At 39.1% G+C, this 17,946-nt stretch overlaps 1 protein-coding gene across 1 annotated transcript; it reads left to right on the top strand.

Moving 5' to 3' along the window:
- The first annotated feature begins 5,495 nt into the window (after window positions 1–5,495).
- On the top strand, window positions 5,496–17,416 carry GATAD1 (GATA zinc finger domain containing 1). The gene is made up of 5 exons (XM_032237507.1): window positions 5,496–5,859; window positions 7,254–7,379; window positions 9,264–9,323; window positions 14,013–14,196; window positions 15,923–17,416. The coding sequence occupies exons 1-5, from the start codon at window positions 5,632–5,634 to the stop codon at window positions 16,111–16,113; spliced, it is 789 nt and encodes a 262-aa protein (XP_032093398.1). The 5' UTR covers window positions 5,496–5,631; the 3' UTR covers window positions 16,114–17,416.
- The last annotated feature ends 530 nt before the right edge of the window (window positions 17,417–17,946 follow it).

Here is a 17,946-nt window from a genome sequence, read left to right as displayed (position 1 = left end):
AGGATCCAACAGGTTCCTAACGAACCTAGCAGACAACTTTGTTTCCCAAAAAGTAGAGAAGGGGATTGGCCATATTAGACTTAATTCTCATTAACTGAAAGGAAATGATAGCTGGTTTTGAAGCCATAGGAACCCTGGGGAGAAGTGACTATGCAATATTGGAATTCAACATTATGCAAACACAAGTAGTAGAACAAAGTCAAACTAGAGTCTTGAATTTTAAGAGAGCTAATTTCAATAAACCTAGAGAGAGCTTGGGAAGAATTCAATGGATGAGAATCGTCAAGGGGAAAACAACTCAAAAAGCTTGGGAAATTTTGAAAAATAAGATTACAAAAGCTCAGTCTAGCACAATACCATTGAAGAAGAAAAATAAGAGGTCCCAAAAGAAACCAGCATGGCTGCATAAAGAACTCTCTGACAAATCGAAAGACACAAAAGTTAAGTATAAAAAGTGGAAATAGGAGGACATAACTAAGTCAGAATATCAGCAAGTAGCCCGAGCCTGTAAAGATGAAGTAAGGAAAGCTAAGGCTCTCAATGAAGAAAGGCTTGCCACAAAAGTAAAAAATAACAAAAAAAGCTTCTTCCAACATGTTAAAAACAAGAAAAAGGTTAAAGAAACAATTGGTCCATTGCTGGGAGAAAATGGCAAGAAGGTGACAAGCAACAGGGAGAAAGCAGAACTATTTAACTCATTTTTTGCATCTGTCTTTACACAAAGGGATAAAACAGTCCAACCTATCAAAAACAGCACCACAAAAATCAGATTAGGAACCCAAATTGAAATAGGGAAGAAAATGATAAGTGAGCACCTGTCTACCCTAGATGAGTTCAAATCACCAGGACCAGATGGATTACACCCCAGGGTTCTGAAGGAACTGGCAGATGAGATCTCAGAACCACTGAACTATATCTTTCAGAGATTCTGGAGCACCGGGAAACTACCAGAGGACTGGAAAAGAGCTGATGTGGTTCCCATCTTCAAAAAAGGAGAAAAAAACTGATCCAGGAAACTATAGACCTATCAGTCTGACCTCAATACCGATTCTGGAAAAGATAATCAAGCAACAAATTAGCAAACACCTACCGTGTTTCCCCGAAAATAAGACAGGGTCTTATTTTCTTTTTGCATACAAAATATGGCTTGGGCCTTATTAGGAGGGGAGGGTTTATTGCCATCCCTCCATCCTAGTTCTCCTCGACCTCTCGGCGGCTTTCGATACCATCGACCATGGTATCCTTCTGCGACGACTGCGGGAGGTGGGAGTGGGAGGCACTGTGCTACAGTGGTTCTCCTCCTACCTCTCGGACAGGTCGCAGTCGGTGTTAGTGCGGGGGCAGAGATCGACCCATAGGCCCCTAACATATGGGGTGCCGCAGGGTTCGGTCTTATTCCCCCTACTATTCAACATCTACATGAAACCGCTGGGTGAGATCATTCGAAGGCACGGGATAAGATACCATCAATATGCGGACGATACCCAGTTGTATCTGTCCGCCCCGTGCCAACTCAATGAAGCGGTGGACGTGATGAACCGGGGTCTTGAGGCCGTTATGGACTGGATGAGGGCTAACAAGCTTGTACTCAACCCGGAGAAGACCGAGTGGCTGTTGTGCTTTCCTCCCAACAATTCGACCATCGCTCAGGCTGGGGGGTCAAATTCTACACCCCTCAGAGAGGGTTCGCAACTTGGGAGTCCTCCTGGACCCACAGCTGACTTTCGACCACCATTTGACGGCTGTGACCAGGGGGGCATTTGCCCAGGTTCGCCTGGTGCGCCAGTTGCGACCCTACCTGAATCGGGAGGCTCTCACAACAGTCACTCGGGCCCTTGTGACCTCTAGGCTGGAATACTGCAATGTGCTCTACATGGGGCTGCCCTTGAAGAGCATCCGGCGACTTCAGCTAGTCCAGAACGCAGCCGCGCGAGTGATTGTGGGTGCACCTCGGTTCACCCACATAACACCTATCCTCCGCGAGCTGCGCTGGCTACCTGTCGATCTCCGGGTGCGCTTCAAGGTGCTACTTGTCACCCATAAAGCCCTCCATGGTAGTGGATCTGCGTACTTGAGAGACCGCCTTCTGCCAATTACCTCCCTGCGACCAATTAGATCTCATAGACTAGGCCTCCTCCGAGTTCCATCTGCCAGCCAGTGCCGGCTGGCAACTACAAGGAGGAGAGCCTTCTCAGTAGTAGCTCCGACCCTTTGGAACGATCTCCCCGTGGAGATTCGTACCCTCATCACCGTCCAGGCCTTCCGCACAGCCCTTAAGACCTGGCTAGCCCGTCAGGCCTGGGGACAAAGATAATTGCCCCCACCCGAATGATGAATGAATGTTGCTCATTATTTTATTCTATGTTTTGTCTGTGTTATTGTTTGTATATCCCTCCCTTGATTTTATGTAAGCCGCCCTGAGTCCCCTCAGGGAAAAGGGCGGCCTATAAGTGTTAATAAAACCATAAAACCATTGTTTTGGGGTTGCCGGGCGACTGGCCCACAACCATAGAGCATATGCCCAGAGCGGCCACTGCCAGAAGACTCGGTTTGGAAGCCGCAGAAAAAGCCATGCAGCAGCGGCACCGGCGGTGGTGGTGGCAGAGGTACCCTGGCTCTGTGGAGAAAGCTGGGTCAGGGCATTGTGAGGCTGGCAGGCATGTGAGCAAGAGCGGAACAGCAGGTCATGCAACCCCCCCTCCAGCCATGTAGAATGCCATTCACTGCCATTTCAAAGACGCCAGGCGGCAGCAAACAGGTGCTCACATGGCTTGGCAATAGCCCTAGGTCAGTGAATGGCGCTGTGCCCAGCTGGAAAGGGGGTTTGCCGGGTGGCTGCTCATGAGTGTGATTGCTTCATGGCTGCTGTGCTGCCCTGCTGCGACAGCACAACACAGCTATTCGCCCATGAGGCTGTGCCCGGCTCTTTGGGAGCCTACTTGGAGGAGAGCAGCCGCCAGGCAACCCTCCTCTTTAGCCCGGGCACAGAGCTGCTCACCAACCTAGGGTATCCCGAAGGCGCTAAGCAACGTGATCACCTTTGCCTCCCCCCCCCCATTCCTGCAACTTGGCACCTTTGGGATACCGCTAGGTTTGTGAGCTCTGCCTGGCCGGAAGTGGGGGGTTGTCCAGGGGGCTTACTTGCAGGGGAGGGCTTATATTTTTGCTTACCAAAAAAATGTGGCATGGCCTTATTATCAGGACATGTTGTAATTTAGGGGAAACATGGTAGAAGTAAGCAAAGTAATAGCCAAAAGCCAACATGGGTTTGTCAAAAAATAGATCATGCCAGACTAATCTTATTGCATTCTTTGACAAAGTGACAAAATTAGTGGACCAGAGGAATGTGGTTGATATAGTTTACTTGGACTTCAGTAAGGCATTTGATAAGGTAGACCTACTACTAGATAAAGTAGAAGAATGTGGGTTGGACAGCATCACCACCAGATGGATTCGTAACTGGCTGACTAACCGCACTCAACGTGTAGTCCTCAATGGAACTGCATCTTCATGGAGGGAAGTATGCAGTGGAGTACCCCAAGGCTCTGTTTTGGGTCCAGTACTTTTCAACATCTTCATCAATGATTTGGATGAGGGAATAAATGGGGAACTCATCAAATTTGCAGATGACACCAAGCTGGCAGGAATAGCCAACACTCCAGAAGAAAGGCTTAAGATACAGAAGGATCTTGACAAACTTGAACATTGGGCACTATCTAATAAAATGAAATTTAGTGGTGAAAAGAGTAAGGTTCTACATTTAGGTAACAAAAACGAAATGCACAGGTACAGTATAGGTGGTACCTTACTCATAAGTAGTAACTATGAGAGGGATCTTGGAATCCTAGTGGATAACCATTTAAATATGAGCTAGCAGTGTGCAGCAGCTGGCAAAAAAGCCAACACAGTTCTAGGCTGCATAAACAGAGGGATAGAATCAAGATCATATGAAGTGTTAATACCACTTTATAATGCCTTGGTAAGGCCACACTTGGAATACTGCATTCAGTTTTGGTCGCCACAATGTAAAAAAGATGTGGAGGTTCTAGAAAGAGTGTAGAGAAGAGCAACAAAGTTGATTAGGGGACTGAAGACTAAAACATATGAAGAACGGTTGCAGGAACTGGGTATGTCTAGTTTAATGAAAAGAAGGACTAGGGGAAACATGATAGCAGTGTTCCAATATCTCAGGGGTTCCCACAAAGAAGAGGGAGTCAAACTATTCTCCAAGGCACCTGAGGCTAGAACAAGAAGCAATGGGTGGAAACTAATCAAGGAGATAAGCAACTTAGATCTGAGGAGAGATTTCCTAACAGTTAGAACAATTAATCAGTGGAACAGCTTGCCTCCAGAAGTTGTGAATGCCCCAACACTGGAAGTCTTTAAGAAGATGTTGGATAGCCATTTGTCTGAAAGGGTATAGGATTTCCTGCCTAGGCAGGGGGTTGGACTAGAAGACCTCCAAGGTCCCTTCAATCTCTGCTATTGTATTATTGTAAATGATCAAACAATAAAATACGTTGATTACAGATAGTCCTCAACTTGTAACAATTCATTTAGTGGCAAATTACAACAACACTGAAAAAGTGACTTATGGTTGTTGCAGCATCCCCATAGCCATGTGATCAAAATTCAGATGAATTTTGACTCATATTTATGACGGTTGCTGTGATTTACCTTTTGTGACCTTACAAGTAAAGTCATCCAGAAAGCCAGATTTACTTAACTGTGGTACTAATTTAAAAACTGCAGTGATTCCCTTAACAACTCTAGCACAAAAGGATGTTTAATGAGGCAAAACTCACTTAACAACTGTTTTACTTAGTAACCGAAATTTTGGGCTCAATTGTGGTTGTTAAGTCAAGGACTATCTGTACATGTCAGTCTTGAAAAGAAAACATCAATTCTACATAACTTTCCAAGTGGCAAATTTATAGGTTTCCCTTTGCCAGTCCGGATTGTATCTTTTAGACTTGGAAGTATGTTCATGGACTTTCAGAATATGCTCTCTTTTTGTTGTTTCTCTGTGTCATATATGTGGGTATATGCATAATTTTGTATTTATTTATTTTGTCATGTTTATATAGTGTATATCGGAGGTGGTTACCCTTTGAGACCCATATGCAACGAAATTTCATTTTAATACATGATACAGTGTACATTCAAAATGAGAATAAAGTTATTCCAAGTCTCTATTGTTTAGCTGCTGAGAAGCAAGTTTTTTGCACCTGAAAAATGGGCTTCGGCTAAAAAGAAAGCACGGATATATAATTCTTTATATATTTATATTTATTAAAAGCCTAAAATTCCAATTAGTAGGCCTGGTTGCCAATGAGCTTCCTCACGGTCGGCTGGAGTCTCAACCAAGGCCGCCGCCGCCGCCCCATCCCGGCTTTGAGAGACCCCACTTATTACAGGATTCATTCCCCCCGCCCCCTCCATACAGCCTCGAGCCGCGCATCCTGCTGGGCATCCAGCAGGGGGCAGCCTTCTCCGCCGCCGCCGCCCTGCTTTCCCTCCGTTTCCTCAGCAGCGCTGGCCTCTCGCCTTGGGCGCCGCTTCCGCGACCGAGCCGTCGTGGCGGGTGGGCCGAGTGTCAGGAACCGAAGGAGTAAACGGGCCAGCGCCAGGATGCCGCTGGGCCTCAAGCCGACGTGCAGCGTATGCCGCACCACTTCATCGTCCATGTGGAAGAAAGGCGGGCAGGGCGAGATCCTCTGCAACAACTGCACGGGCCGTTCAGGGCCGGCCGCTGCTGGGGCGGCTTCCTACGCCGGCACCTCCGCGGCCTCGCAGCACAGCAACGGCGGCGGCGGAGGGGGCGGCGGGAATAGCGGCGGCGGCGGCGGCGGGAAGCAGGTGAGGTGCTCTAGGAGCCGCCCCGAAACCATCGGCAGCCGCGAGGTTTACTTTTTTAGGCAGAGCTCCCTGAGGTTAGCCCGGGTCTGAGGCTGCGGGCCTCGACCTTTCCCCCCCACCTCCCCTCCAGGCTTTGTACGAAGGACTTTCTCAATCCCCAAGCAGTGAGGAAACTGCTTTAAAAGAAATACGTTGAATATTCGTGTATCATTCGGGGTGGTGGCTATAAATCACTCTAGTTTGCGTTAGTGGCGACGTTTACACGCGGTTTGCCTTCCCCCAGTGCTAAGGTGGGAGCATTAAACTATTTGTTTAAAATGCACACTGAAAAGATACCCGTCATTTTTTGTTTTTTTTTTAGAAAAAAAAAGTATAAATGACTAAACTTTGGAAAGTGCGCTCGGGGTGAGTCCACAATACAGTAGAAGACATTGAAAAAAGTTTGTTGCATCTGCTGGGATCTTAATCTCAAAAGTTGACTCAGCCTTCCGTCCTTCCGAGGTCGGTAAAATGAGGACCCAAATTATTGGGGAAAATATGCTTAGACGCTGTAAACTCCTTAGAGAGGGCTGTGAAGCAGTATATAATTGCTATATGTTTCTATTCAGGAGTCCCATTAACTCCACAGGTGTACTCATTTATATATAAGTTTGCAGTCTTAATTGTGAATGAGTGCCTTTTCACTTGGGAATAAAATATTCGTCATGGGGTTGAGGCATGCCAACTTAAAGTTTGCTTAACTTTTAAAAAAAAAAAACCTAAGTAACCACAATTATGTGACTTCATCTAGTAAGCCACTGGGTGGAACTACCAATTTTGTGGAAACAGCCTCCCTGTGGATCATCCCTCTCCTTTATTGATTTTTCAAAAAGCTCTAAAACCTAAGTTGTTTTAGAGAAACTTCTATTTTGAGATGTTATTGTTCCTTGTATTGTGCTGGTTTATTGTTACTACAAAGATTAACTAATTTTTCATTTTATAATCTGGCTGTTAATGTATTCTTTTTTTTGTAGGCTGCAGGGTGGTGAGCTAGTCATATGTTTAGATAGAAAAATATACAGATAATGAAATACAGGAGGTAGGGTATTGGGATATTTCTCAGAATTAATGGGAGTGATTGGAAATGATTTCTGAGAATTGCTGAAGCTGCTGGCACGGTGTCTTGTTTTCTTGTGAGTCATTTTAACCTATGAGGAAAGTATGAAAAACATTTTTCATTGAAATTACCGGTACTGGGATGTGCTTTCAAGTAAATAAGTTTTGAATAGGAACTTAGTTTGTACACTTTTTCACCTGTTACCATTTACTCCATGTTTCTTTTTAAATATGCATAATAATGTAAATGGAATTCAGACTACACTTTCTAAATATTTCTTATGTTTCATATGCCATAGAGTAAGCAAGAAATTCACAGAAGATCTGCTCGATTGAGGAACACGAAATATAAATCTGCTCCTGCTGCTGAGAAAAAGGTTTCCACTAAAGGAAAAGGGAGGAGGCATATTTTCAAATTAAAAAATGTAAGGAGATTGTTACTGTTAAGCATTTACTAATGCCAGCAAGATTTGAACAGTTTAAAAAATTCTTGATATGTTTTCTTCATGGTCAACAGTTCTCTGCAGAAAAACAACAAAAAGTCTCTGTCTGTCTGTCTGTCTACACACACACACACACACACACACACACACAAGTTTAAAATGCTATGATATGTAGATATTCAAGTGTGATGGACACTCATTTATTGGTATACATATTGCACCAAGCTGTTATTATTTTCATGTAATGCTGAGTTATGAGTCATTGTTTATAAATCACAGTGGCTGGATTTACAGGCTTGAAAATAGACACAAATTTATTGGGTAAATTTATTTATTTCCTGTGTTCCCATGGAAATGGTACCTTTGAAACTCGTCAGTGTGGAAAATGAAATGAATTGGATGAGTTTGGGATCAGTTAAGGGAAAGGTCTAGAAATTGTGGTCTAGAAATCTTTGTTGAGATGAGACTTGAAAAAGCTAATGGACTAATAGTTTTTGCAGCTATTTAAGGAAGTTTTATTCTTAAGCTTTTACATTTGGGATGACTGAATGGAGCTCAAGCGTTTACTGGCTGGATGATCTTCCTAATACCTACATCAGGGGTGTCAAATTCAAGGCCCATGAGCCGCATTTTGCATTTAGATCTGGCCCCCAGGGCCATCCTGGAAATGGGTAAAGGACTGGCACATGGTGCCTCTGCCAGTGAAAATGGAACCTGGGAGGACCCTGTGCATGCTCCATTTTCATTGGCAGAGTGCTGACACCTGTGCCGTTGCAGCCGAAAATGGAGCCCAGAAAGTTCCCCCCGACACAAGTGATGTCGAGCTGACCACACCCATCTGGCCCCAGTGGTCAAACACAACCCTGATTCGGCCCTCACTGAAATCGAGTTTGACACCCCTGACCTACATAGAGTTTGCAGCAGACAATTAATCATTGCACCTTGAAAGAGAAATATTTGCTGCTACCTGGGATAGAAATCACAGCCTCCTGATTGTGAGGTTGTCTCTAGGCTGCCTCACCGCTCTGTTAAGTTGCTCCAACTCCACTCTGAGGCAAGAGATTACAGAGTTGTTTAAAAAATCCAAAATTTTAAGCTTTTACTATATTTTACAAAATTTTACAAAAAATGCTAAATTAGAAAAGTATTTTTTTTAATAAAAGAAAGCTTTGTATGAGGAGCATATCCTTATCTTCATAGAATGAAATGTAGAATCTGGGCCAATCATCAATATGCCAATTATACTTGATATACTATGTATACAATATTTGGTCTACAAATTCAAATGTCAGAAATGTAACAGAATGAAATATGAAATTAATTAGATCATTTTCCTTTTGTATATTATATATTTATTTATTTTGTATTCAAAATTTTATTTTCTGTTAATTCAGTTGCTGTTTTTGTTTTATTTATTCTGTTCTTTAAACAGACTAACAGAATTCATCCATCTTTGGAAACTAACATTCGTTTAATGTCACTTTCAAGCTTTATTCCAACAGGTCCATATTGTGTACAGCACAATATACTTACATACTGCCAATATCTAAAGAAGATTATAATTTCATATCTGAACACATTAAGAGTGATATAAGCTTCATCCACATTATTGAATTTACAAACTCCAGTAATAGTTTAGTCTGTTATTATATGTTCATTTATTGAAACAGATACATCTAGCTGCTCAGCTATAAACTAGTGAATAGATTTCAGGCAATTTGAAATACAGTTTCTGTAGTGTTTGATTTGATTACATGTTTGCATTTCGAAATACTTCCTGGTAATACTAACCAGCATGCAACTTTAGGTGCATTTTTGTCAAAGTTTTGTTCTATTCAGTCATAAACGTTTTCTTTTTTCTTTTAGCCCATCAAAGCTCCAGAATCTGTTGCCACAATCATTACAGCAGAATCTATCTTCTATAAGGTAAACAAAGATTGTATTTATCTACATACAAATGTATCACTGAATGCATTTGTAATTTATTTCTGAGTATACAATTGTTGGATTGCCCTTTTAGTCTTAGAAATGTTCCTAGTGTTAAGCAAATACACTACTAAAGTTCAGGAATATTGAACCATTTAAAAAAAAATCAAGGAAAATTGTTTATATGCTGTTAGAAGAATTTAATGCAGTTTATCTACTTACCTAAATGATTTAGGAATTTTATAATCCCTTAGAAAAAAGTCTGAACAGAATATATTTTAAAAACATTAATAGGATTTGCAAGTCTTTTGAGCATTGTCTTGACTTAATAGGAACTTTCAAGCTCTTTCCTGCTGCAGGTTAATTAATCTCCCCCAAAAAATTGTGTCTGGGACTTACATGTTTCTTCTAAAAAATTTTAAAAGAACACACACACACAAACCATTCTAAAATTAAAATATATTTAAGTAAAAAGAGATTTTAATTTGCATGAGTGGAAAATTCAAGCAAATATGACATTTGGAAGAGCTAAGTTTTCTTTCACTTATTCAAGGATTCAAGTCTATAAGAGTTCTTATTGTAAATACTTATGTTACTGAATAATCATATTTCATGATTGAAATATTCAAGTGTATTTATGTTACTATAATTGGGTAATGAATTTACAATTTATAATATAGTGAGTTTATATTTTGGTTCAGTGTTACTGAACTGTGTGAGCATATACACAAGAGTGGGTTGCTGCTGGTTCGGCGAACACATTTTTTTGCAAATGCTCTGCGCACATGTGCATTTGCATATAAAAAGGTCTGCGCATGTGCAAAACCTTAGAAAGGGGCGGGAATACATTTCTGAAGTGAAAATTGTTTGCGCATGTGGAGAACTGAAAATCTAGATGGTGGCGCCGGAGTAGAACCAGTTCGCGTGGGTGGCAGGCATGGGCTGCCGGTCCCAGCAACCCAGGCCGCCGGTTCCAGCAACCCAGGCCGCCAAGTTATTACCGATTCGGCCCAACTGGTCCGAACCAGTAGGAACCCACCTCTGTATATACATATGATAATATAATGAATAAAGTAGTTGGAAAATTCATGGCTGAGCTATTGGAAACTTCCAGGACTATGTATTTCTAAATTATAATTGTATATTTTTATTTAAAAATAAAGAATTACTCCCCCCCCCCCCCCAGGTCTTCCTATGCTTGGGCTTGGATGACTTCTTGGGGGTGGTAGGCATGAAATTTTCTCCCAAAATCTAATTGACTCTAGTGTTAAAAGTCTCACATAGAGGCAGTTACTTTTCTTCCTCTCGCCTCTTTATGCACACATGCATTTAGATCCTTCACACTTGTTTGATCAAACAGTTTGCAAGTTCACTTGAAATGACTATTACAGCACAGGGGTGCTAAACTTGCAGGGGAAACTTGCAAAGGGAAAACACCCAATGGGACTTCTTTTCCTAATAGCAGTTAAAGAACTGTCTTAGAGTCTTTTAGTTATTCTAAGCATAGAAACATACAATTCTAATGAATTAAGGTTTATTAAAAATGTAACATTTTATACCTAAAGTTTCACTTTTTTTTCTCATGTGGCACAGTCGGAGCAGGTCAAACATCTAGTCCAGTAACATGGGGATATCCTAGACAGAGGGTCTCCAGCAATGTTTTTTTTTTTTAATCTATCTGGTGGTTGCTGAACTAAATTGCCTTGCACAACCGTTATTTATAACCTGTTCCTTAAGTGTTTATTTTTCCACCCCATAACAGAATAAAAGTGGAAAGCTGGAACCTAAAAAGTGTAAACATAGAATCTCAAAACAGGATGAAAGGAAATGAATCAGTTATGCATTGATATCTTAGGCATCAGTAAATTGAAAAAGACTGGAATTGAACACTTTAATGTATAGGATAAAAAAAACCAAAGAATTACCTTGCTTTCATAATTAGGAAGCTTATAGCAAAGATGATATTTGGAGACAGTGCGGTGACTTAATAATACATAGAATTTTAGTTTAGCTTTTAATATGACAGTTATTAAACTTATATTCCAATCACTGAAAACAGATAAAGTGGATTTTTATGATCAAGTTAATCTGACAATAAAAATATTCATTTGTTTATTTAACATTCTCCCATTCATCCATAGATCCAAAATCCCATTGTCATTTCTGTCAAGGTGTCAGCAAAAAGTCCACAAAAGATTTCCAGAATTTTATAGAAATATTTCTTATTTTCATCCTGATCAAATAATTCAGCTTTTTTCTTTTCTTTTGCTTTTGACAGTTTTAAAATATTTTTTTAATCCTGTATAAAGGTAGAGCGTATAACACTCCTAATATTCCTTCCTTCAGTTTTCCTTACAACAATAATCTTGTGAAGTAATTTGAGCTGAGACATAGTGACTGATCCAAAGTCATTCAGTCAGCTTGTATGCCTCAAGCAGAACTAGGACCCACAGTTTTCTCATTTGTCACCTGGTGTCTTAAGCACTATTTTTAAATCTTGATCTTCAATTCATCAAATTACTGTTATTATTGATTAAAACTCCATATTTTTTTTCTCAAGAGAGTTAAAGGTAGTTTTAGAACTACCTTTTTAAACAAACAGACAAAAAAAGTCAATGGTAAATCTTTTCCGAAAATTTTTTTCATCACTTCGCTCATCATTTGTTTTTCCATTCTGCAATCATCTTTGTTTTATAAACCACAATTTATTTATTTTCCAATATTTGTCCATTGATTAGAACTTGTTTTATCTCTCTTTTTTGTTGGTGCGTAATTTCTTTTATGTTTATGATGGTGATAAAGATTTATTTTGATTCTTTCATGTTCATTTTTCCATCTTTTGCTTCTTCTTCAGAGTTCTCAATATGATTAAGTGAAGAAATTATTATTGTCAATTTAATTGTAAGTTCATCTCCAAATTAAAAAAAATATTTAAAATCATATCTTTATTTTGTCATTTTATAAATTTCATTCTTCCTCTTTTGATTCAACGATAAAAGACAGCCCCCCCCCCCCCATTTATTTCTTTTTTCTTACCTGGGACTTTGGTCCCCTCTGGTGTCCCATTTCTGCAATCACAACATCTCAAGTGTCTGTTTCTTTATTTTCAAATTTCAACCAATCCTTTCTTAGTAGACAATATTCCCACAAATATTTTATTTTATTATTTCATAAATTGTAATATCCCAAATTTATTTTGTCTCTTAATTGGTTTTAAACTTTCTTCAATTATTTAGCTTTATCCATTTATTTTGTTTTTTAAACATTTTGCTTGGAAGACCTGTTTTAAAACAATTATAAATCCAGATTTAGGAAGTGAAGCTAGACAGATCCACTGTTCTTAAAGGCACCGTTATTTTGAGAATTTGGTGGCTTCTCTCATCTCCTGTTGCTTAGACCTGCTATCTTGCAGTCTCCTTGCAAGGTATAGTTGTTGTGAGCATAAGTGGGAGATGTCTCATTTTTTCCTTGTCTAGAGATATTCTGTTGGTCCAGCTTTGTCAGTCCATCAGCCATCAGTCATAATCTCTCTTCTTTCCTCATTGCCTCACCTGGAGATCTTTGGAATATCTCATCGTCATGAAAAATCTACACGCAGTAGAGCAGGCATGTGAAACATGCGGCCCACAGGGCAGATAAGGCCTGTGCAGGCCACGCCCACCCTGATCCCGCAAGGGCAGAAATAATCTTGATACATCACAATACAGTCCATGATGTGATCGGGTTGGATACCCCTGCAGTAGAGGAAGCCACTGCCTGTAAGGACCATTATGAAATAGGATAGCTCCTGCTGGCAAAAGAGGGAAATAAGACTGTGTACACTTTTTTCTACCTATATGCTCAATGTAAATTGGAGAAACTGGGTTGAAGAAAATTTCTGTGGTTTTAAAAATGGAGACTAATATACTAATGAAAAATATGGCCAACAGCATTATCCTTTGTCTCTTTTTAGATTGACTATTATCAGTAAAGTCAAGAAATATGCAAAATGTCAGCCTTTATTTGGGTAACAATGAGGGGCTTAGAGACAAATCCAGGGTCTGTCTTAAAATATTATACTCCCTCTATAATACCAATATAATGGAAACTAGAAATTGAAGCTTGACATCTGAAGAATCAGTATAGAAAGATCTTTTTAAAATTTAATTTTGGAGGAAATTTTTCAGAACACAATGGATAACCATGAAAACAAGTAGATGCAATAGATCAGAATTTTCTTAAGGCAAAAATGATTATGCTCAAATTATTGAATTGGCCACATTGTCTGAAGACCATAATTCTGGGAAAGGTAGACAGGATGAGAATAGGAAAATTAGCATGGACTCAATTATTGTCACAATCGTTGCATCATTGCAAGGCTGAAGGATCAATTAGAAAGAAGATCATCCTGGAAAAGATCTGACTCTGTAGTTACTGGAAATTGATCTAAGTTGATAACACATAATGAATCAAATATGCTGGTTTTTGCTGTCAGATGAGATGCTATTGTTGTTTTTATCAAAATACATTTTTATCTCTTAAGGACTAAATTGTTGGAAGACACTAAATATTTACTATATTTAGGAAATTTTTGTGTTAGAGAAGATACTATAAACTTTTTGTAGATAAAAGGCACAGTTTGTGTAAATTAACAGAATCTATCAGCTGCAGTTAAGATTTTATATTTTTAACAATCTGTATCTTTTCTAGGGAATATACTATCAAATTGGAGATGTTGTTTCAGTGATTGATGAGCAAGATGGTAAAACATACTATGCTCAGATTAGAGGTTTTATTCAAGACCAATACTGTGAAAAAAGTGCAGCTTTAACATGGCTCATTCCTACTACAGCAAGCCCAAAAGACTATTTTGATCCTGCAACTTACATAATAGGTAAGTTCCAAGGACTAAAATATTATGTCTGGCTTGTCCTGTGGATAATTGTACAGCTTCATAGTTAATTTGTTTTTCTCCCCTAGAACGGCACCATAAGGTCTATATTTTCAGAGAAAATATATTTGCAGTAGAAACATGTATACTTAACAGCAGCCTCTTCTGTTCAATGTTTCTATCTGCTAAGGCAAAAATGCCACTAAACGGGATCAGTTTACAGATTCTTTTCAGAAGCGTATGTCAACCATATACATTATCTCTTAGCTTTTTTCTATCTGGGTGCCTTCCAAGTGTATGGAATTCAGTTCCCAAAGTTTCCCAACCAGTAGAGTAACTAAGAATACTGGGTATTGATCTATAGATCTGGAAGAACGAGAAAGACTAACTTTCCACCAATCAGCCTTATAAATCTCAAGTCAAAAGTATCTGGAAAAAAATAAGGTACAGAAATATAACAAGTTAAATACATAGTCTTTGCCTTGTTTTAACATCATCTGGAATAATCATGCAGAAAATAGGGTTGTAGCTCTATGTACTATGAATTTATGTCTATCTGCTTTATTAATTAAATTATTATGTATTAAAACTGCTATGACTGCCCACTCCCATAGTCCTATCAACTTACAAAATCCAATGAAAAAATAAAACACATAAAATATGGCAGCCAGCTTAAAAACAACTGTAAAAATGAAAATATAGTGGGAGTCATACAAATACGTTAGCCTCATGTCTGGAAACAAAGTAAGAACTTAAGAGCCTTCCAAGTTCCACGAAGAGGGGGCATCGTATATATCTCCATGGGAATGCTGCAAAGGATCGGGGTAGTGACAGAGAAGGCATGCTGCTTCATTCTCACAAGATGACAGTGTTTAATTGAGGGGGGTCCTAAGGTGTGAGCACACCCATTCTGACCAAACATACAATATTCTTCTATCTACAACTATTTATTATTGGGACCAGAATTTTATTCCTAAATCATGATATTTTTTAAGTAAAATTTCCCACATGATTGGACCCAATTTTACAACTATTTTAGTGAATCATGTGGTTGTAAGTCTAAAATATGCAGTCATTAAGCTAATCATATGGTCCCATTCTCTCAAATTAGCAGGTTTCTGCCAAAAACTGCCAGAAACTTGGGGGGGGGGAGGTGTACTTCACAAATCAGGATCATGTGAATATAGCAAGGCAGCATTTTAGGAGAGTTAGAAGAGCTTTATAAAGCACTCTTTCTGAGGCTGTCTTAATTCCAAAGGGTGACTAAACAATCATCAGGAGAACCTGTACTGGACAGGCAAAAAGAGATAGACACTCCCTCAGAGAGCCAAAGACTTTATAGGTAACACTAAGCACCTTGGAATGCATCTGGAAGTCAGATGGCAAACAGTGCAGTTCCTGTAATAGTGATGACACAGGGGAGTTAACAATGTTGTAACTGCTCAGGCCACTGCATTTAGAACAACTCTAGCTTGCAGATGGAAGTATCAGAACTCCACTATGTAGAGCACATAGGTGTTAACATCACTGTCTGAAGAATTTCCTGTGCCAGGAAAAGGTATAACTGGCACACAAAATGAACCTGTGCAAGGGCCATCCAGGCCATAGCTGCCACCTGCCGATTGAGCAATAGCTGCACAACCAAGAGGACCCCAAGATTCTTCTGTGCTTTTTGATTTAGATGTATGTATCACAACACTGTCTGTAAAATAAATGCTTTTTTTTTTAGGACCAGAAGAAGATCTTCCAAGAAAAATTGAGTACTTAGAATTTATCTGCCATGCGCCTTCAGAATATTTCAAATCTCGATCAACTCCTTTTCCTACGATTCCCACTAGGCCAGAAAAAGGTTATATCTGGACTCATGTTGGACCTACTCCAGCAATTTCAATCAAGGAAACTGTTAGTAGCAGCTTGTAGTATCTCTTCAAAAAAATGCTTTTATTTATATTTTAAATTACTATCTGACTTCTATTTATTGTTTAAATCTCTGCCTTTGTCAATTTTTCATTTTTGAAGCTGTTTTTTCCCCCAGAAAAAATATATCTAGATAAATGAATATTTTAAAGTATTTCTGCTATGTTAGAACTGTGCCCTTATATTAGGATATTGTGTATAGTAATTTGTATTTAATTTGAGGAATGGAGCAAGTTTTCATTAAAAAGTGAGGTGAAATTATAGGAAAATGGAGGAAAACCTTGATACGGATATACCACAACACTATTTAAAACATTTAATTGAAAAACATGGGAAAAAGGAGTACATTTCCATGTTGCATATGTGCTATCCTTATCTGAAAAAAAGTTACTAAGTCTCCCTTACTTAAATCTATGGTGATTTTAAGAAAAATGTAAGGAGTAGTTCTGAAACAATTTTGGTGGAAATCATGTTTCAATATGATTTCATTATAATGGGCACTTTATTTGGATGATGGCTTTTTCCAGAACTTTAATGTGAATTCTTGAACCAACTTGTAATTCTTGTGTCGTATTAATACAGGAGCCCCCAACCCCCAGGTTGCACCCCATTCACTTTGCTGAAGTGGTAGGTGAGGACCCTATAGTTGTGAAAATGGTGTGTGCGTACACGGGAAACCATTCCCCTGCTCCCCGGCCTGCCAAGCCGGAAAGGTTGAGACTGCTATATTAAAGGATATCTTGTTGGTTCATTCCAAGGTTAATCTTGGGGAAATGTAACTTTCTCCTTCTTTACCTTAAATCTTTGCAGCTAATAGAAATGAATAGGTGGAAGGAGGAGTGGTAAAATAGTTTTTAAAATAAATATAAGTGCCAGGTATCTTTTAAGAGACAGCTGAATAGCTTATCTCTAGTGTTCTAACTGCATTTAGACCATTATTTTTAAGTTCTATCAAGTTACAGTTACTTTTGTTTTAGACATTGTTCAGAAATGGAAATGGTTTGTTAGATTGAACTTGGATAATACGAAACTGGTGCAATTATTTTAAATCATATAATTTTGTCTCAGTATGTTGTATGTACCCATTTAATTGAAAATTGTTCAGAAACTATTTTTAAATTGTGGCTTAATGTAAAGCCCAATCCCAGTCTGATTATTTTCATTTTTATTTGGTACCAGGTTTAATTTTAACATTAAAGTGGCTTTTTATACTGCTGCTACTACTCATGAATGCTTTTGAAGAAATCCAGATCTATTTTTTTTTGTATCATCGCATAAAACAATAAACGGACTATTCATAACTAGATTCTAATACGTGATGGATGAATACACCAGAGAATTAGTAAAAATGGACCTTCTGGTAAAAAATATTTCTGATGTTCTGGAAGTGCTGTATGAATCAGTTCTATTGTTTATAAATTCTATTAGATTATAGGTATCACAGACTTGTTTTGCATTAACTTCAATTTATTAAGACTTGTTTAGATACAAATACTCGTTTTATTGTCTTGGACAGTGTTCAGTTATCAGTAATTGCAAACTGCCCATATTTACAACATTCACAGCATCTCTCCAGTCACATGTTCATCATCATTGTCAGCTAATAAGCAAAAATAAGCTAATAAAAAGTGCCTGACTTCCCCCCCCCCCATCCCTCTCAAAATGGAGTGTCTAAATAAGTGATCTTTTCCAGAGTTACTTTCCTCTGCAGCAGGGTCTCTGTCTTTAGTTAATTAGAACTCTCTAGATTGCTGCTGCTGACATTGACAAAACTAATCAGTTTCACACTAAAGGTTTTTGTTTGCCTCCTAAGCAGCTTGCTAGGCCAATAGCTGC

Source organism: Thamnophis elegans, chromosome Z, assembly GCF_009769535.1.
Source record: "Thamnophis elegans isolate rThaEle1 chromosome Z, rThaEle1.pri, whole genome shotgun sequence".
NCBI classification, from domain to species: Eukaryota; Metazoa; Chordata; class Lepidosauria; order Squamata; family Colubridae; genus Thamnophis; species Thamnophis elegans.
This window is presented reverse-complemented; position numbering and strand designations above follow the sequence as displayed.